The 21,857-nt window shown below is 41.4% G+C and overlaps 1 protein-coding gene across 3 annotated transcripts in view; it reads right to left on the bottom strand.

Moving 5' to 3' along the window:
* Positions 1-21,857, bottom strand: part of TBXAS1 (thromboxane A synthase 1) — a 230,903-nt gene that overhangs the window by 83,320 nt on the left and 125,726 nt on the right. For all 3 annotated transcript variants that reach the window (XM_027799407.2, XM_005435041.3, XM_055712869.1), the window contains 4 exons: positions 18,206-18,322; positions 10,770-10,858; positions 8,165-8,313; positions 6,356-6,486 (listed from right to left, as the gene is read on the bottom strand). In XM_027799407.2, the coding sequence (XP_027655208.1) occupies positions 6,356-6,486; positions 8,165-8,313; positions 10,770-10,858; positions 18,206-18,322 (486 nt within the window). The remainder of the gene's footprint in view (positions 1-6,355; positions 6,487-8,164; positions 8,314-10,769; positions 10,859-18,205; positions 18,323-21,857) is intronic.

Genomic DNA, 21,857 nt, shown 5'->3' with positions numbered 1-21,857 from the left:
AGAGTGGGGAGAGATGGAGGTATTGGAGAAAGAGTCGCAGATGCCAAGATTATATTGTCACAGTCGCTGCAGGGTTTGCTGGAGTAGGGTAGATAATATATACATGATACCACCTGCCTGCGCCTAGTCTAGGATCCATGAGTACTCTGATCCATAACCAAGGAAGCAGTAGAAATGGTTCAGTAAGAGCAAAGGGTGAGTGATACCAAGCAGACCTGGTATGTGCTTGCTGGCAGCAGGTAACCAAGCAGACATTTGCTGTCTTCGCGTTACTGCAGTGCTAGTAAAGCGCTGGGCTCACAGGTGTGCTGGGCTGCAGAACTGGGACAGATGCAGCAATAATGCAAACCCCTTCCCGCTAGCCCATCAACACACCTCAGGGAGGTGAGAAAGTCACTGTTCTCGTTGCTTATTCTGTCCTTGATCTCTTTTGAGCAGACAGACTGCAGAACTGCATTTCATGATGAAAGTACCTCAGCCAGACACTTCAGCCCAGGCCTGAAACCAAAAGATCACATTTCATAGGCCTGCAATTCATCGTTGGAAAGATAACAACAGACTGATCAAGAAATTTCAACTGGTGACCAAAAGTAATAGGAATTTCAAGTTCATTCCATTTGAGGTTTTGAGACCTTGCTATGTTTAAATGGCCACTTAAGAAATCCTGAGGAAGTTATAAAATTAATTACATCTTTAAGGGAAAAAAAAGAGAAAAAAAGAAGAATTTTTCTTCAAATGCGGGAAGGAAGGAACGTAATCTGAAAAGCAAGCAGTAATGTCTTGATTTTTAAAAGAAAGCAAATAACTAAAATGCCTTTTAACATACTGCCACTTTTTTCGTCTTAGAATCACCGTACACTGCCCAAGCACAGACACCAGATTTAATGTTCAAAAGGTTTTTAACATAGTCAGTGGAATGACACCCTTCTGCTTAAAACAGCAGAGATACAGGTTGAAGATTTGGGTTCAAACCCCATATTTAGCACAAATTCCCTTTATAACTTTAAGACACACATTTATCTTTCTGGAAAGCCCACTTCACATTTCCTCCTGACAAAGGCGGCAGATAATGACATGATCAAACCGTGAGAACAGCCCAGTGGAACAGAATTGCAGCCTCCCTCCTACAGACTTAGAAAAACAAAAGAACCAGACTGATCCTTTGTTTTACTGACTTTATTAATCAATAAAATGGATTATTTAATATTGCCATACGGTGTGTATCCTTAAATGGACATCACGATCTTTCAAATATAAACAAGTTTTGCTCGGTTTTCTACAAAGGCAAGAAAACTGCACACTATTAGAAGGTGTCTAATCCTCCCATCTGCTGTTTCCTTAGAAAAATATTTACTTTTTAACATCTGTACTGCATTTCCACAGTTCAAACACACACATAGCTCCTGGAATGTACATAGCATTTAGCAAATTTTTAACTAAGTTTTCTTAGTAATTGTATAGCTTTCCCTTGACAAGGAAAGGATCAGACTTTTTCAGGAGGATTACCTCTGCTCAACTCATTTCAAGCAGCTCTTGAATAAAATAGTTCATTAGTTCACGAAAAGGAAAAACTCCAGGGAACTGCTGGGGAAGGAAGAGAAGAGAACAGAGTGCCACAGTAATTAGGTTTTCAGATTGTCCCTTATCCTCCAGAATGCAGGTACACACACACATGTCCCTCCTCCCCTTAGGTAAAGTGTTTAGGGGAGCTCATTGCACGTTTTTCCCTAGGAATCAGTGTTCCAGAGATTGAAGTTGTAACGAGGCCATCATTTCCCAGAAAGATATTAAAAGATACTGCTTCCTTATAGCACTTTCCTATTGCTGGTCCGTAGAGAAAGAAAGGGTTGTTCTCCCCCCTTCGCAAGCATTTAAATACCTTAGTTTCAGACTTCCTCAAAATGCAGTTTCCTGACCATTTTAGGCTCCCATGGCTGATGCTGCAAAATCAAATCTCCACTAATCAGGAATCGCTTGTGCCTGCTCAGGTGTACAGGCAGCCCGGGGGCAGCAGAGCCACTGGCTGTACCTACCTGGGATCAGGAAAGGATTGGCCAGGAGCAGGGATGGGAAGTGGGGAAAACTGGAGCGGGTTGCAATTGTTCACTGGCAGCTGCTGACTAGACGACAACCTCTTCTGACCTAGGCCTAGCACAGCAGAGTACAGAGCACCCCAGGGCCATACCAGTTCACGGGAGGCCAGACCACCACCAGGACTGACAGCACCGTACAGCTTCTTTGTGGCGTTACACCATGTGGCTCACAGGCAGCATGGTTCAGAGCAGTGCAGCCTTTCACACTCTTCTCCCGTTGTTCCTTCTGCCTGCTCTGCACTTACCCCGAACGCATTCAGGTAGTCCGCAGGTCTCCAGCCAGACTGACTAAACTGCCAACCAAGATGCCAACGAACACAGCTCTGGTGATATGGCATTGTGCTTTGTCACTCTCTCATTTTAAATTGGCTTGAGACCACCAAGAAACAGCTAATCATCATCAAAAACACCATCAGGTCACTACCTGCCTGGCATGTGATCAGTGACCTTGAATCATGCATTCACAGTAGACAGTAGGACTGGAAAAAACAGGAGATGTCAGAAGATTGTGTTGCAGCCTCTATGAACTCTCCAGTTCTCCTTGTTAAAGGGTGCATATTTTGAAAACTAGATTTCCCCACAGATCTGTTGTGATTATCCTTAAATTGTTACATTCCAATTTTTGTTATTACTATGGATTACAAATGAAATTCTGGCCTTTCATCTGCTGGGGGGGGGGGCTTAGTTTACACCCACAGTTTTAGAAAGGAGTCTCAGTTTTAAGTACCATGAAAGACTTCTTCATCTAGATATCGTTTAAAAAAAGACTGGTAGGTTAAGAACTCGGCTATAACATGATAGAAAAACAACTCTTACGTGAATAATGATTTGCATAGCAGATTATTAAATGAAAATCTATCAAACTACCATTTATTGAAACAAACAAACGTCTATCTGCCCTGTTTCTGGAAACATTTTGCCTCAGGGAAAAATTTAAACCTGGGCAGATAATCAGGATAAGGTATTTGAACACTTAAATCCTGCTGGAGTCTTCAAAGTAGGTGTTAAGTGGTGCATTAAATTTGTGCTGTTTCTTCTGAGCATGGTGAATTTGCTCTTCTGTAAATAGTGGGAACAGCATTTTACAATAATTTGAATCCATGAATAAATGTAATATATCAAAATTTCTAAAGTACAGCCTCTAAATGTTTTTGTACATAAGCCAAATGAGTGGAATATCCAGGACTTAAATTATTTGACCGACCACAGAAAGATAATATATAATTAAAATGACATCTGCAGCACTAGCCGATGGGATGAGAGAAAGTGACATCACAGATCTCATATAAGCTGCAAGCGTATTATTAGATCTAAACCTGGCTGTAAAATTACTATCTGCCCATGGGATTATCTTTAGGCATTCAGAAGCATTGTTTCATTTACTGATAGAACAGGGATGATAACAGGCTGACTTTGCTTGTCACATTGTTTTTTGGCCTTTCTTTATTCTTTGTTCACATTAGCTGCAGATGAGAGGAAGACAAGCTTCAGCGGAATCACTTTTGTGGAGCTTTTCATTGTTTTACAGTTTGTTCCAAAGGTAGGTTTTGGTTGGGTTTTTTTGGTTGTTTTTTTTTTTTTTTTTGCCTCTCTCTGCCCTCAAGAAAAGAACCGGAAAGCATTTTTAGTGGTGATGGAATCAATGAGAAATAAAAGATGCACATAACGTAACATCTAGGAATGTGGCAACCTAAGGAATGCCCATTGCCCTAGTGCAGCACAGGGACACAGCAGGACTTTGCTTACAGCTCCCATTATGAGCACAAAGAACCAGTAGCTACCAGTTAGATCTTGGCCTCATTAAAATTCAGTGCCAAAACTCCAACTGACTTCAGTGGGTACATTTCATCATTCGAGACCTACGATACACGACATAATTGTCCTTCAAATGCAGGGCGCTCTGGGACACCTAATCTCTACAGATTATGTTTCTGCATTGAATTGGGCACAGCTGCATTTTGATCTGTTTCACATACCATTTTTATGTTCCTAGCAAATTATTAAACTGCCTATACTTGGAGTACGACTCATGTGCCACCAACCTAAAATAGTCAAAATTCTAAGAGTATGTAACAAGACTGGCAGTGAAAAGGGAAAAAAGGAAGCTCCAAAATTTCCAGGGCTTTTTTTGGCTTTTGAAAGCCACGCTAATGATTCTGAACTGCAAAGGGGACTTAATGCACTCAGAAATCTGGTCTTAAGTGTCTAACTCCCAGCGTTTGAAATAGTTCCCATATGCCAGTTCTGCAAACTAGGCAAAACTCCAGGCGCAGGCAGGACCACAGCCAGTCATGGACTTGTGCATACACTGTTAAGTCAAACATGGACCTTGTACTTTCCTCCACACTGCCCTGATACTAGGCAGCTACTGCCTTGTGTTATCTCTTACAGCACCTCCCAACATCCCTCCCAATATAATCTTAAACCTCTGCTCCATCAACCACTGAAACCTGCAAATAGGCTGCATATGCACAGAACGCTGCCTCCTGCTCCTATCAATACAATCTTGCTTTTCTTTGTGTTTTCTCCTAACCATACCCACCCTGCTGTCCTTTGTCTGCAGTTTGAGGGAATGACCATCTGTAGTATAGCAATAGATGTAGTCCATGAACAATGCCCTTAGTGCTACTGCCACAGAAATACATTTGATTTTATTAATTTTTAATCCACATTAGATTATTTCATTGTCCCTTTTATATTTGACACACAGAACAGAGTTTTCATGCAGACCCCTTCAGCATAAATCTTTGATTCAAAACTCTCCATACACAGAACCACACCAGAATGCCATTAGAAGTTCACACTGGATCTGTGCACCAGAAATGAGGTGTCTGCAAGCAGCTTAGATACACCATCCCTGTTAGAAAATATTCCTCCAGCACTCAGACTGGGACAGGAACCAAGTTTATGAATCATGAATTGTTTGTGGCTGGTCAATGGGACTTACAATCTTCTGGATATAAAGGACAGAGACAAAGACCTAAGGGCTAGTGGGAGCAAAGACTCGTAAAGGTGGGCTAGAGAAAAGACAAGAAGCACGTGGTGATAAAGTGCAACCAATACAGAAGTGAGACTTCACTGTAAAAAAAGTCAAGGAGCAGAATACATAACACAGCAAAGAGCATTAATGTATTTGAAAATCAATTTGATTTTTAAATGTGTCCTGGATATAACGTAGGGTAAACTAAAATTATTTTTTTTCTGAAAAGTGGTAGCTGTGGGGCTAAGCTGTGAGACAAAGCTGGGAGGACCCATTCTCACCTGTGCTGTAACCCCATCAGAATTCCTCTTCATCTCAAAGTGGTAACATCTCTCACGTTTCAATATTAACAGCTTCTTAATGTGTGTGTTGTAGCCTGTTTCATGTCAATTGATATGCAAAACTTGTCTCAGTTACCTTTAAAATGGAATTCTCATTGATATTCTTTGTTTCTCACTACACATCCATAATTAAGTAGTTAACTTATTTTTAGGGATATTATGCGCAGTCTGCAGCAAAGAACGGTCCAAAAGGACAAGTAGACCTGAAGAACTTTTGTATCACAGAACTGAAGTACATGCCTATATTCCAAATACTTCATATAGCAAAAATAGACTTTCATAAAAATGTACGTGCCTTCAGATACTCCATATAAAACAAAACAAAAACCGCCAGAACTACCTTATGTCCAGATGAAAGAGGAATACATGGCTAACAAACGATTTGCTAATAATGCATACTCATTGCATACTTCAGATAGAATTTACTACCCTTCTCAATAGCAAGTGTCTGCTCTTAACCAGACATTCAGGTCCTCTCCATTTTCAAAAGCAGTAGGAAGCATCACAGGACCATATAAAATCTGCCTCAGCTCCCAGGTACTGACTGAGTTGAAACACAGTGGGGGCTGCCTTTTCTCTGGTTGTTAGGGAAAAGTAACACAGACAAAACACCTAAGTTGAGAAAAAATTCTACAGGGTGAATCCTTCCTTCTGGGTCTAGAAACTGGGCTGAAAAGTCATCCCAGAGGCAGTGGTTTCTGCATCCTTATTTGAACAGAAATACAAAGAGAAGCAACCTTTCTTGTAATATGTTAACAATTCAGCATCAACAACCAAGCCTGGTTGATGGTGCATAAAGCTAAAAATGAATAAAATCTTCAGTAAATTGCTTTGAATGTTCAAACAGACTGAGTTTGCTTTTGCAACTGAGACTTATGTCACTTCCAGGTTTTCCTCTAAACCCTTGCTTATCCATACATTCATCATAGAAATAGCCTTACCTCAGCTGCATCTTGCTGGTGTCTGGAGACAATTGCATTTTTTACAGTTTGAATAAAAAATCCATTCAGTTCCTTTTGTTTCTTGTTTGGTAAAATCCGGAGCAATGGTATCATTATGAATGGGAAAGAAACTGTAAGAGATTTTAAAGAAGAAAACACTGAATTGGACTGTAAAGGCATATAATATACCCCTCCGTTCATTAATATTATAGAACTCATCAAGTGGGATGTGTTACTTTTGTGAGACCTGTTTTTATTCCTTCTCTCTCCCTCTCCCTCCTTTTCTTCCACCCCCATAGGCTGGTAAAGGATTTCCTTTTAGAAATTCCAAGTTGGCCAGGATTCCCCTGCCAGACAGATGCCTTCTGAGCTTGTTTCCACAATGTTTCAGAATTTCAGTTCAGCTTCTTGATGCCACAGAGCCTCCACAACAAAGGGGAAAATTATTTTCCCTGCCTACTCGAATAGTTACATACAGAAGTTGGAGGATCTTGAACTAGCCTAGCAGCCCGTGGCACTGGTCGATGAAGTTGTGTACTAGTCATTCTCATTTATAGTTCTCCAATGTTAGGATATTGGTTTTCTGTTTTATTTTGCTTATCTAAGCAGGCCACAGACTCTGAAAGTGGGATATTATCACAAGAATGGTCTCCAGCCTGTGGTCTTTATAATCAGAAACCTGAGTAGAGTCTTGCACCTTGACAAACCCCTCGTTAATTTAGGAACAGCTTAAGACTAACAAATCAGTCATCGGAAAACTCCTGTGCTGCCCACAGGGCAACACAGTATGGAATTTCAGACTACATAATGCACCAGCAGAAACACATCAACCAACGCATCCAACCACAAACACTACAGAAACTTTAACAAAGGACACTGTCTTAAACATATAGGGGGACATTTCTGTCCTTTCAGCAATTAGTCAGAAACCACACTTTGCAATCAGGTTAAACATTAACCCCAGGACATTTTGGATACACAACTCCAGAAGGAAGCATTTCATGTGCTGCTAGTGCAGGTGCAATCTGTAATGCCAGCAGGATCAGATGGGCACAGGAAACGCTGCCACTGTGCCACCTGACACTGTTGTGCAGGTCTAGATAGCAAGATGGCAAAACCTCAGCCACCTTGATTATGCTGTGGCTTCCTCAGCCACGATTCTTACTGCCCTGCGTTAACCAGGCCAACGTCACTGTGAAGCCTTAGCTTCCATGCCTTAGAATCTGAATGGCTTTATATGCCATTCTTGCACTCCCTATCTATTCATCTGAAAATAAATGCATTCTCTTAATGACAGCCTGTGCTGGCACTTATAATCTTTATCCTTTGCAGCCATCAACCAGGCTGCTGCTGCAATTCAAATAAGAATCTGGAGGACTTAATACTACCTGCTTATGCTCCTCCACCCCTCTGCTTTTAGAGGGTTATTAGCCCACTGTTGTTTATGGGTAGGACTGCAGCCAAGTGCAGAACAACAGACTCTGAAAGGCAGTTACCCTGGTTTAATGCAGAAGTGTCTTGAAAGAGATATTGTGGAAACTACAGGACCCAGAAACCTTCCACTCAGATCACCCTGGAGCATTGCCTTCCCAGAATCTCAGTTTCTGGAGGAAGTTACATTAATGGTGAAAAGAGTTGGTAGAGCACACGGTGGAAATTTTGAGGGTATACTTGCCGTGTCGATTGCGTTCTGAATACCTCTGAACTGAAGTCTGCTATACATCTTCTTGCTCCTGCTTCAGCGTGTTTTGCAATTTCAGAATGACTATTAGAAAGTTACCATAAGGAAGTAGACAAAGGTATACTCACGTATTAGAATGAGGAGAGGCTTAAACAAAGACATCTCGAAGAATGTTCTGCAGTTTTTAACAAAGGGGTCATCAGGATTCTTCTGAGAATCCACCTCAGTACCAAAAGCTACACTACCAACAACATCCAAGGTAAAGCAGTTGTAACACCTGCATTGAGTTGAATGATAAATCATTAGCTACAAATTACATATCCATTAGTATCTTGATTCTACAAACATCACAAAACATTATTTTTTATCTGTGATTTTCTTCTTGATTTTAGATTTGAGCTTTGCCAACAAGACATGTTTCCATCATTCTGACAAATGCTGATGCTTAGTAACGATCACCTTCTCTCTGTCCACAAAGTGAACATATTTTCATATAGCTCAATAATCACACTAAAAATTTGTAAAATATAAACAATTTCAGTTGCTATTACCTAGAAATCAAACACAACAGGTCAGAAATTCATAAGCATTTTCTTAGCATGCATCTTAATAAAAGACATCATTCCTTTCTCATTTTAAAGTGCAGCAACCACATCTAATACCAGCCCAGTCTACACTCTCAGTTACATGAGGTGCTCAAGTAAATTTTTTTTTAGGATTTCTTTCTTGATAGCTCCTTTGTAATGTAGAATTGTGATCAAGAACAAGTGGTAATGACACCATGTGAAATCTGTATCTCTGCAGAGGGGCAGAAAATGCTTTGAGAACTACAAATGATCCGTGGACCATGATCTAGAAACTTCAGAACTTAACTGAATCTCTCCCCATATATCTGACCATCTATCCAGTAATCTCACCATTTTTACTTTTACTGGGCATTAGCAGCTATATTTAGTTTTGAGATAAATGGACTGAGAATGTAAAATATCCTTGAAATTTGATTCTTCTGATCTGTGGTCAAGTCTGCAATGACTGTTCTCCTATGTTCCCTTACAAAAGGCTAATATAAAATTCTGTGGTGTTTTAACCTGAGTGAGCATGTATTAAGAGAAGGACAGGACTGTGGCCCAGTGTATCATGTATATATATTTCAAAGCAGCATTTCTAAATTATGATCTTCGACCACTGTCATTCTGATTACACCAGAGCAGATTTTGAAGATAACAACAATACTGCAAAGCTAAATAACTTCTTTGCATTTTCACACGCACACACACAAAGCATTATTAGAAGCTGACATGTTAAAAGAGGGGGCACTGCAATAAAACAAAAACTTCAGCAGCAATTGGTCTTCTACCACTCCAAGGTACTGAAAAAGCTTAAAAACTGAATTTTGGGTTGTTGGTGAAACACAAAATGGCTAAAGACAACTAACATACAAGATGACAGGAGGTCGCAGATAGGGTATTTACATACAAAAAATAGGTCCCAAGGCAATTCTGGGAAATCGTAGTGCAATGAGAATCACATTTATATATCCCAAACCTGCTGAAATGGTAGTATGATAAAACAGCTAGAAGACCATATTCTTAGATGGTCAACGTCATTCATTTGTACTTTCAGAAGGTCTTTTCCAAAGTGGCTCTTGACAGGTGAAACCATATCATGGATCAATAGCTGAAAGACCAGGCATAGAAAAAGGACAAATGGAAAAAAGGAAAAGCCTGGGAAGACTCAAAAGGTCAATTTTCACCAGAGCACTAGGCTAAGTGTAATGCATCTCCAGGTTTCATAGCTTCTCTTCAGATGTTTAATGAAGAGATCCCTGCGCACACACATACACTTGCATGTATATACATTTGCGTGTATATACATACATTTGAAAGAGCTGGACGAATTGTGGCTAGATATCCATTTCTTTAGATAAAAAAAAATTATTTGCACTGCTCCAGTCTGGCATAAATCATTAAGAACTTCAGAGGGTGCTGACCAACCCAGCAAATGAAATGTATGCAAAATAGTGCCTATTAGAAAGAATGCATTTGAACTACTCATATGCCATACTAGAAGAAATGCATCTGCTCAGAGACGGGGCTAGACAGTGTGTGAACAGTTCAGTGAAGACCTCTGATGAAAGAGTAACAAAAAATGATAATAGGATATTAAACGCATAACAAATGGGAGAAAGCACAGTATGGAAAATGTTAAAGTGTCATTTTATAAGTCAATGGTGCATTCTTATCTGGAGTACCAATCCATTGTTTCACGAAAGACTAGCGTGCCATTAGACAGGGTTAGGAAGAATGTGGGAAGAATGATTAAGTGCTCAAAACCCCTCATATAGAAAAAGAAAGAGGGTGATGGACTAGAAGGATTTGATACTAGATCAATTCCTATATTTGTACATTATTGGTTGACTGTAGAGAGCAGACTGGACAGGGACTGATGCAGCTTTCCTTTCTGCTTCCAGCTGTTAAAACTTCATTAAACAACAGCTAGAAATACATTAGATGCTTTTCCAAAATTACTTTTCAACTATGCAATGGCTGCCCCCAGGAAGAAAAGGCATCTATCAGACACATCCTCTATTAAACTATGATCTCTACTTATAAAAGCAAGGAAAGAGAAAAAAAAAAATCTTCTTTTATACAGTAAGTGCATATTTAGAATAACTGCTGCTATTGACTTCTTTTTATTTAAATCTGCTACTGATTTCTGGCATGTTGAACATACCTCCGGATATCAAAAGCTTTGCCAGAATCTGCATAGACTTTCAAGTTACACAGCAGGACATCACAGGCCTGGTTTATTAGCGGTGTCATCTAGAAAGGAACACATTGTATTGTGAAAAACATTAAAATTTTAAAAAACATAAATCAATCATTCTAAATGAATTTCATCCAGTGGATGGGATGGAGTTCTCAGGATCCTCTGCAGGTGTGGTCAGGCACTTCTGCACAGTTAAGATGAAATGTTGGGACTGTCTGCTAAAAAAACCACCCTATACGTTACAGGGATGACCTTCTCCAGCTCTGGGCCTAAATACAGGAGGCCCTGTCACTTACCTGACCTTTGGTTCTTGCCCACCTGTGGCTATATATGCAGAGAGCTGTCAAGCAAAGACAACTCCCTCTCTTTTTAATCATGCCCTGTTCCAGATGATGATTTATCATGATCCATATTTACAGTACATTTAGGCTACACAGGGCAGAAGGAATAATATTTTCCATAGTCCCAAAGTCCTGTAAAGTTATTAGCATCAGAGGTCCAGTACTTCCATCCTGCTCTCTCTTGGTTTGAGGTATTTAAGATGTATATTAGAAAAGCACTGTGTATACCACTACAAGATGCTGAGGGCAAACTACTGTTGCTACCTGAGGAAAGGGTTTTCTGGAGTGGTGATGCCATTAAATGGACGTCCGCGTAAATTTATTCAGCTAATGGTTCTTTCCAGTCACTGACACATGATGGTCCGGTAGACTTACCCACAGCCTGGCTGTAGCTCTCTCCTGCAACAGACTGTGCGGGACTCCTCTTTAGCACTTCACGGAAACCATAGACAACCACCAAGACCTCATTAAAGTTTCTCTCTTCCTCTAACTTTTTATATATGAAAGGCATCAGACACTTGCCTTGATTACACCTACTGGAGGTCTGAGCAAGGGTGTAGCAGCAGTCCAGCCCTGAAGCTAAAGACATTGTCTGCCATAGCTCTTTCTCCATATAGACTGCCTAAAGATCCTTACAGCCTACAATTTAATTCCACAGTCTTGCCTCAACAAATACGCTAAGCATCAGCAGACATGCGCAAAGAAACCTGCCTTTCCTTCCTGAAACAACCTCCTTCAGCATACGGATGTCAACAAACATGAGAACAGACTTGTCCTACTCCTCTGACATTCTTGTTACCAAAAAAGACTTACTGCAGCCTCCCAGCACACCCCGAGAGCTATGCAGCCTGCCCAGCCAAGTCCATTTTGCTTGGCACTTCTACCTCTGTGAAACTGGCATAACACTTTGTGCACAGGCACACTGCCATCCTAACACATGGGCAAGACTATACGCAGTCAAGAGGCCTACATGGGAGCATCCAACATGTTTTCCAAAGGCAGAAGCCTGAGTCAAGAATGTGTCTAGCTGCTTTCAAGGTCCTGTACCTATATGGGACAGAGCAGGTCATCGCTATGCCAAGTCAAAGCCAGACTGATTTGGGCTTTGCCACATTCTCCCAAGACAATCCTGAAGCCAGATCAGTATTTGGTAGAATTAGCTGTGATGTGTTTGGGAGGTGCACACCATGTTATGTGGCAGTTTTCTTTCCCTTTTGGCTTTCTAAAGAAGGTCCCCTGCAGTAAGATGCTTCTCAAATGGTTCAACAAAATTAACATATTTCTGTTCAACAGTTTGAACCAGGGTGAAATGCTTAATAATCTCTGTGTCCAGCCCTTCCAATGAACCAAACTAGTCAAGGAGAACAAAATAAAAATCTGTATTTTAACAGGTATGATGTTTCCTAAACAGATGGTGATCATTTCAGATTTTCTGTCTATGGCCTTATTTCTTTTTTATTCTTCATCACATCACCAGACCTGCAACCACCCAGCTGGTTGCTATTGCCTTCCAACAGCTGGTAGATATGGCTGTGGCACATATACCTAGTTAAGGCATCTCACAGCACCTCTGCACTTTCCACATTCCACCAGCCTTTCAGAATACCATTGCAATTCATTTCTAGCCATAAGATATTTTTATTAGTAAATCTAACCAGGAAAATGGGGACGGGGGCACATGGATTTGATTTATTGTTAGCATGATAGGACAAAGTCATATCAATGAGACAATTATTTGCATATGAAAGCTACGGGGGATATCTACTCGGGAATCCTGGGTTTGGGTTTTTATTCCCCTGAGGGACATAAATTAGTCCAAGATTGCTAACTACAAAGACCACAGACTGAAACACTCTCAAGTCCCTTAACACTTTCAACTCTTTGTTCAATTGTCAAGAAAAACAAAGTAGTGTTGGGGGAGGTGAACTATACCAAACTTTGAAAACCAGCACAGAAACAGACATGTTGATCTGCACTGCCTTGGGTATCGGTAACTTCCTATACATTCTCATGTGCCAGTCAGAACATAAAAGCTTCATAACCTGCCTGAGATTCCGTTCTTGGTGGGTAAACAAACCCCAGCTGCTCTGTGTTCAGATTGGCTGAGAGTAACAGGATGAAGAAAAATCTAAACAATATGGTCCCTGTAAATATTTGATCTGCCAGTTATCTAATAGCAAGAGTAGCCCAGAGTCCAAATTTCTTTCTTTCTGCCAAAGAAGAGCATTTGGGGTTAGGGTTTTCATGATGCCAGGGGCTTTGCTATATAAATCTTGCCAATATGCTATTTGGCACATAACAACAATTAGTTTCTGATTCTGCGTACGCACAGTGCATGGGGATGTTTGCACTGTTCAAAGGCATCAGAGTCACATTCCTCTAGTTAGATGTGGTCCTCAGCATTCGCTATTATTATTACCCTTATTATTAGCACCCAATCTACAAAATAGAATGCTGGTTCATATTCTCTGTAGACAGACACACTGGAGACTTTACTATTCATGCACAGTACAGAAGTCATGCTGGACCTCATCTCACAAATGGAAAGAAATATAAATGAAGAAGAAGGAAAAAGGATATATCCCTAACACAAGAATTGCTTCTCTACCTGATTTCAAATCCCTGACTAAAACCAGGAAAAGAGCAGAGCGTCAGGAAGATGTTTGTGAGAGGATTCGTTTCCATCACCTCACAGTGGGGCCCTGCTATTCACAGGCACAACTTTGCAAAGTGAACAATTCAACCAGACACTAACTTGTGGCTCAAGGATACGCAACGTTTCACGTACCAGCTTTTACATTAGTGATTTGCTTTGTCTCAGGTGAGCGCACTTGCTTTGCTGAGTAACAACAGCAATTTCCAGAGACCCTTTCAAAACGCCTCTGACCCATGTGCACAAGCAAATCAAGGAAACCTCAGCAGTTGGACTGTCAGGTCTCATGTCCTAGTGGGGCCTGGAAGGTCTACAGGCTTGAGAGTGACACTGAAGGATTTGCATACACGGTTCTGCCATGTTATCACAAGTTCTTCTTTGTGTCTCCCTTTGTTTAAAAGAAAATGCCTCAACACGAACTCCACTCTGCAGGTTATTTAGGACAATGCTACATTATGCTGTGCTCTCTTCCTTAATTTTTGTGTTCTGTTTTGTTTTAATGGTTGGTTAATGGAGGAGAGGATTCCCAGTATACTGATAGGAGATGACAAGTCTACTGCAGCACCATCAGAATAAATAAAAATCAATAGGTTTTCTGCTGGTGTTGACTGTAAAAGAGAGCAAAGCTATTTATCAAGACTGACAAGGGGTCCAGAACTGCAGGATCATCACAGGCACCACGGCAATAAGAAGAGGAACAAAATAAGAAATACTAAATAGGGAATCAAGATTGGTACTGCAAGATGACTAACATATTCGCTTGTTTCAATGCATAATAGTTGAGGAGAGCACAAAAGGAACACCACAAAATGCATCTTTTACTTAAGGGCCTCCAGGTATATTACTTCACCAATTCCTCATGAATTACATCTTGGATCAGCTTTCAGTGGTCGCTCTTATTCTCATTTAACAGATGAAAGTCTTTTCATTCACAGAGAATTTAAGTAGCTTCTGCCAGATCACCCATAGGCAGTCAATGACCGAGTGGGAAGTGAAACTTCTTGGGGTCTCCTGTCTCCTGTCTCTCCTTTCTCATTTTCACTGCTCCCACAGCAATGGTACTACGAAGTCCATTTAGGGTTCTCACTGAAAATAGATTATTCTCAGAACTGCTACCAACTCCAGTGGCATCTCATGTGGGATGCTACCAAATATTACTGCAGGATCAAGCTTAGAAGTCCACTGATTCATACTATGCTCACCACTACAGTATTTGAATTCAAAGTTATTTGGAGCCAAACCTTCCTTCAGTTGGAGTGGACTGCTTTACTAATCTTTATATACTCATTAGAAAATGAAAATTAAAAAGGGAGAACACACAATGAACAGAAATCCATAAAAGCAACCATGAAACCATGCACAGCTTTTAAAGAGAAATTCAGGAGAGTGAGAAAGCTGGAGAAGATGCCAGAAAATCTTGAGAAATGTAAGGAAAACAACACTGTGTGCATGCAGCAATCACTACACTGGCTGCCCAATAGCTCTATAACCTATAGTTTCAGTTAATTGCTCGCAATTTTGCAAACGTCAACGTTTCTGGGATCAACTTTTCCTCATTTGGTGACTGGCTCTTGGAGTTTTTTGCCAAACTAAGGGGAAATTCCTCAAGCTTAGTGAACTTCTCATGACACTACACCACTTCCTTGGAGAGACAATGGCAAAGTGCCATTCTGTCCCCAGCCAAGCAGCTAGGTGCCCCTGTGGGGTACTGCGGGTCAAACCTTAGCAACATGTATTAGCTTTGTCTTGGATTGTGTCCTCCAGCAGCCAGGCCAAACAGCAGATGACTGGCTTCTTGTTCTTTACTAGTGCTGAAGTTGTCCCTTTAGCTTAGCAGTAGATTCCTGTGTTTCTGAAATGGAGGTATCAGGAACCTACACTCAACCCTCCGACCCTCTATGCATCCTTTATCTGAAGTGATTGCTATGGGGAGCACAAGGAGTTGTTAACATCTATTGCTCTGTCACAGGCTAATAGCGCCCTGTTCTCTCAGAGCATCCAGGCAGACTAATCTATGTTCAGAGTGGCATACGGGGCTGCAGTGCTGAAGGGGAACCACTGTCCAAAGCCACTCGTGAGGTATGCAGTCTCTCCAGCATCACTGGGGAGTCTGTATAGGGGAATGAAGGCAAAGCAGACATCCAGAGTGAACAGAGGAAGACTTTGGTGTGGGGGGTTTTCACAGCTCAGATCTCTGTGGCAAAGGAATCAATGTCTTAGGAGAAGAAATGAAGAATGTGTCTAGCAGTATTTATAAATATGTATGAAACAACATACCCAGGTTCCTACACAATAAATTAATACAAAACTAGCTTATTGGTAACTCCTTTGAGGTAGAGAGAAAGAGTTCATTATAAACAGGATTTCTTCTACTTAACTCTGAATACTCTGTAGTATGGCCAATACTAGAATACGGTATTTTTATTTCCATGCTGCTGTAGAGGTTCTGAGAGAGTACTGAATACGGGAGAGTTAAAAAGTGAGATCATAATTAACAAGCATTGATTTTCTTTAAGAAGTGTTGGTTTGGCTTCTAAATTAAGCAACAGCAAGAGAAGCACATGGGCAAGGACTTAAGTTGCATTCACTTCAAATCCCAGGACTGTTCACGTATTTGGGTAGAAAACAAAACGCACAGATGAGGAATGCACCTGTTCAAAAGAGGTTCTTAATCTCACAAGGACTTACTGCAAGTGTCTTTCTGTGTAGGGATGGATTGTCTTCTGATGAAGACATAGGACAGAGGAACAAAGTTGGGCCTTTCGAAGACCTTCCTCACTTCCTTGTTTTCCCACTTTTTGTAGACTGGGAGAAGAAAGGAACCATTTGCAGGTCACCCTGAGCCCACGCACAATTGCAGCCCTTCCACAAAGTTTGGAAGAAGCAGCACAGGGAAAGGTGATTATCAGGCTAAAAATAAAGATCTCAGGTTTTGCATGCAAGATATCTACCAGGCACTAGCCAGCTCTCCATTTTAACTCCTACCACCACTCCAGCATTGCAGCTCCACCACCAAGCAGTGCAAAGTGAGCACCATGAACTCCTCCCACCTCAGTTTAATCGGTCAAACCCTGGCATGCCCAGCCCCAGAGCAAGATGACCAGGGCTTCCACCTGCTCACCCTCACCGCTCTCCTCAGTCAAGTCTGCCCGGCTGGTGCCAGCAGAGGTTGCTCTCCGCAAATTGAGGGGAGCACAGTTTTATCTTTTGTTAGTCCGCCAGCAAAGAGCCGATGACCTGCAGTAAGGCAGATTAATTTCCGCTAGGAAAATGTAAAACTCTCCTCTCCCCACCATGCCATGAGCAACTAATCACTTGCATACTTAAACATCCTCACCTTGCTAAAATTTCATGATGGAGCCGGTGACAGAGCAAATGTCGGGGCGCATAACCAATGGCATTGTCAGTCGTGATTAATCAGCATCTCCGCCAGGCTGGCGGCCAATTAGAATTTACCATAATAAGGAGGTGACAGCCGGCGTTGCTAAGCGACCGCTGTCTATAGAGCTGGGAGAGCCAGACACATTTAGATGTTACTGTGGATTTCGACAGCGGCATGTCAAAACAACACAAGCGTCTGCCCAGTGGAAAATTTTACAATCCAGGACTGGGCACCGGAGTGAAGCATGGTTCCCTTGCAGAAGAAATACATAAAGGAAGAGGTGGTTTTTTGTTGTGTGGGGTCCGCTCCCCGCCGCCCCCCCCCCCGCCTTGAAAGAAGACTTTACCAGTCAATCATTTATCTGCGTTTAATTAAGAGATATCGTGTCACTGGAATAGGACTTTGTTACCGGGTAATGGGTTCCCATGGCTAAGTAAATGCTGAGACATTTATAGGAAATTAGCAGCAGGCCAGCATGGAGACATTTATTTTCAGTCAGAGGTATTTATCTGGCAATGACATTCTGTTCCAGTGACTTATTTTATTATATGAAAGGATTAAAAAATAAAAGGAGGAGGGGGGAGGAAGGAGATGGAGAAATGAAAACAGACTGACAGCAGTTCCCGTGCTAACATGAGAGCTGCTGACTCTGCAAATCATGAAAAGCTATGTTCCAACTGGGAGCAATAACCTTTCCTGTACTTTAGCTTACTCCTTACAGGGTGTGGGGGAGGAAGGTGTAAGGGTTCCTTCTGAGTTTGTTACGCTTTTATGGACAAACTAGCTTACATAGAGAAAGACAGAGGATCACATTCTCAGATGAGCTATTCTGATTTTCACCAGTCTATGAAATGGACCACACCACATGTACGCTTTACTGTGCATGCTCTTTAGGTCTAAATAAATTGGCACAAAGTAGCAGATTTTACCTGTCCTTAATATGGACCTATATAAAGCAGATGCTTGCACAAAAGAAAACAATCATGTCTTCCAAATTATGAAAGCATCACTGTCTACACCTTACCTCTTTCAGTTTGGTATCACTGAAGGCTGGGGTCAGGAGGCTCCGCACATACTTCCATCTGTCATCACGAAGACAAAGGATGCTGTCAAGCATTGGCTTGGAAATCAAGTTCGGCTTCTAAGTCAAAAGAAAACATGATTCAGTTTTAACACAAATGCAACTAGAGCTACTCAAGGCTCTGGAACTTGGAAACAATTGGCCATGAATGGCATTGCACTGCTGTCCATGATGAGAGATGTTCAAATCACTCCCAAACACCAAGAAAACATGGATGAGGCTGGAGAAAATTTATCTTTTGCTGCACGCATTTCCTCTTGGGCTTGTAAAGGCCCCGGGCCAGTCCAGTAACTCCTTGCTCAGATTGTTCTGGTTCTGCTGTTCCTGGTGCTCTCCTGCAATTGCCAGTTCTCCTTTGCTGAACCCTGGCTTCTTTCCTCCCTTGCTAAGGTGACTAGCAAGAGAACCTGTCAACACTCCCTCTCTGTGTGACATGAGTGCCAACGCACCGCACGCGGGTGTCGTGGGGGACATGATTTCTGGTGACAGCTGGTATGTCAGACTGTTACATGCATTTTAAAAGTCTTCAGAAAATATGTTGATTAGAAAGCAAGTCCCAGTCCTTACTCTGTCTATAAGGAACACTCTCACAATGAAGTTGTGGTGTGGGACTCTCACAGCTTCAGCAGTTGGTCAAACATAGTAGTTTAAAGCACTGCCCTATGAAGTTCCATACCAAGATGACTGCTTATGGATTTGCTAAATTTTAATCCCCCCTCCAACTAAGAATTCCCTATCCAGAGAACATAATATCCACCAAGGAGTAAAAGGATAAAAAAGATGAAAGAGGAAGCGTGTCAGAAAGCACACAATTACACCTCGAAGAGGTGTCAGGAGATGTCCAGCCCCATAGCAGAATCTTCTACAACTTATATTATTGCCAGAGGATGTTTCCTAATTGTTCTTGAAGGCTTCCAACAGTGGAGATTCAATAACCTCCATACACAAACTCTTCAGTGTTGGACTACTCTCACTACGGTAGCACCACCTCTCTTGCTGGAACTTATGGTCTTTAGTCTTTGTGCTATCGCAGGCACAGAAAACAGGTTTTCTCTCCCTCTTTGCGGCAGCCCATATACCCAGAAGGCTCTAACAACCACCAATCATATTGCTGCTGTCTACCCCAAATAACACCAATTCACTCAATATCTGTGTATTAGTCATGCTATCTGGGACTGTTTGTTCAGTCTTGTCCCTATCCCTTTGCATAGTCTTGCTGATTTACATTTTTCTCAAGCTTTAGTCACTGTAACTTGATATGGTACTCCAGACAAGGAAGACTTTTTTCTTTTTATATGTTCTGCAGGCTACATTCCTCCCTATTCACCCCAGAATACTACATGCCACAGCATGACAATGTCCACTCATGTACTGGCTGGTTCCCTGAAAGTCTCAGATTTTTTTACAAATAATTAATCCCTAGGAAGTTGTTCCCCAGCCTTTACCATTAAAGTTGGTTAGAACATGTCCTTGTTGAACGGTGACCATTCTTTTTACAATTACTTCTCCAACTGATCAAGATCACCTTGAATTGTAGCCCTGTCTTTCATGGCGTCTTCCATCCTTACCAGTTTAATGCCTTTTGTATAAATTATCACACTCAGTGCCATCATCTAACCCATTAACAAAAGTACAGAATAACTTGCAAAGAAGCCACCTCTGGGATCCTCCCAGCCCATGCTTCCCTTCCAACAGTGGGCTGTTCCCAAACACTTTCGAAGTCATCTTCAGTCAGGGTAGCAGTGGCAGTACAGTCCCCCACGTTATCAGTAGCAACAGTATCCACTTTGACCTTCCCAATGCCATCTGTTGATACCTTTCACCCTCTAGCATGTTCTTTCAGTCTTTCTTTCATTACTAATGGACATGAAAAATGAGTTCTTACCAACTGTTATACACCTCTCAGTACCTTAATCTCATTTTGTGCCACAAGACTTCTGAATTTATTGTCCCTATATGCAATTTTTTTATCCATGTTCTTGGAAATCTGACCTACCTCCCACTCTAAAAAAACCCTTCTCTTCAGGGGCTATGAAGAGCTGGTAATTTAGCTATGCTGGTCTTCTACTGCACTTCCTTAACTTTCCTCTTCAGTGGAAGTTTGCACTTAATATCTTTTCTTTAAGGAGCTGCCAGCTCTCCTTAACACCTTTTTCCTTTACACTTGCCAGAATCTCACTACACTGCATAAGCTTATTTTACATTGCAAACAGGCTAATGGGATAGTTTTACATTCTCAGCACCACCACCCAGTGCAGTAAACTAATGTCACTGATCTGATGCTACAGACCAGTTTTGAGCAAAGATGAGCTGTTTTCAAGCAGAAGAGTACATAGCAGGATATTAAGCCAAAGGAAGAGACTGACTCAGGTACTCTCTTCAAATGGCTACTGTAAGATAAAATATGAGCACATTTTTAATGTATATGTATACATAGACTACACTATTCCATGCATAACAAGGAAAACTTGGGATAGGCTGTCAGAGCTGAAGTGGTTTGAACTGTTTTCTGAGTATCCTCTTTAAATAAATGATCTGTTTTCTAACTTGTCAGTAGGTATCTCTTCTGAGGATCCGAACTGCAGCTAGAGAGACCATCACTCACTGGAGCGCTGCCTCATTTGTTACAGATACTCAAAGGCATAGTAAAATCAGAGGCGGCTCCGGACAACTGGAAATGAGCATCATCCTTGGAGAAAGTACTATACGCTAGCCTCTGCTTCATAGTCCTTATGTGCTAGCAGAGAAGCTCTTCACACTAAATCTTGACTCAGCTGGTCACCAAAGAAGTATTCTTTATATCTTTGGTCTTCAGTTTCAAGCCCTGAGGCCCAGATTGCAGAGCTCCTGAGCACTCACTAATGCCACTGAAATCAACAAGAGGGAATGTGCCTTAATAACATGAAATGCATTAGTCCAAGAAATCAGGTCATTTAACGGGGCCCCCAAATTAGCAAACACTCTTGGACCTGTGCTTCAGCCACCAGCCTTCGCTCCTGATTTATAAAGTGGAGATATCGCATCACCTCCTCAGAACTGCTAACAATACATTAACATTTCTGAGGCACTCAGAAACTACAGTGAAAGAGCAGAATAACAGTTCCCACAGGGAAATGACTGATTTTGTCTTCCAAGCAAGGTTTGAATAGTGTACAGAAAAAGAAAGGGGGGGGACGGAGGGGGTAGGGGAGGGGACGGACATGGACAGAATTATAGGGCAACACTTGTAAAAGTATTTTGCACTTACTCCTAAATTGAAGGCTGCCCAGTCTGTGCACTCTGCAAGACAAATCTCCTCTGTAAGGCAAAGCTCCACTTACATAATAACAAATCTGATATAAATCTGACTGCATTTGTCTTGAAAGCAAACCCCTTCCTATAACCAAACATTCACCCTAAAAATGCTCCTAATTGCACAAAGACTGTATATAATGCATTCACAGAGAGGGGTCCAGTTACTGAACAAAAAGCCTGTTAACTATAACACTATAACTACAACACTAACTATAGTATTGCCTTTTTAGCCCTCTACTATGTCAGTAATGCTCTCATCATACTTTTGGTGTGTATAATATTATATACATACAAATGCTGC

This window comes from Falco cherrug, chromosome 5, assembly GCF_023634085.1.
Source record: "Falco cherrug isolate bFalChe1 chromosome 5, bFalChe1.pri, whole genome shotgun sequence".
In the NCBI taxonomy this organism is placed as follows: domain Eukaryota; kingdom Metazoa; phylum Chordata; class Aves; order Falconiformes; family Falconidae; genus Falco; species Falco cherrug.
This window is presented reverse-complemented; position numbering and strand designations above follow the sequence as displayed.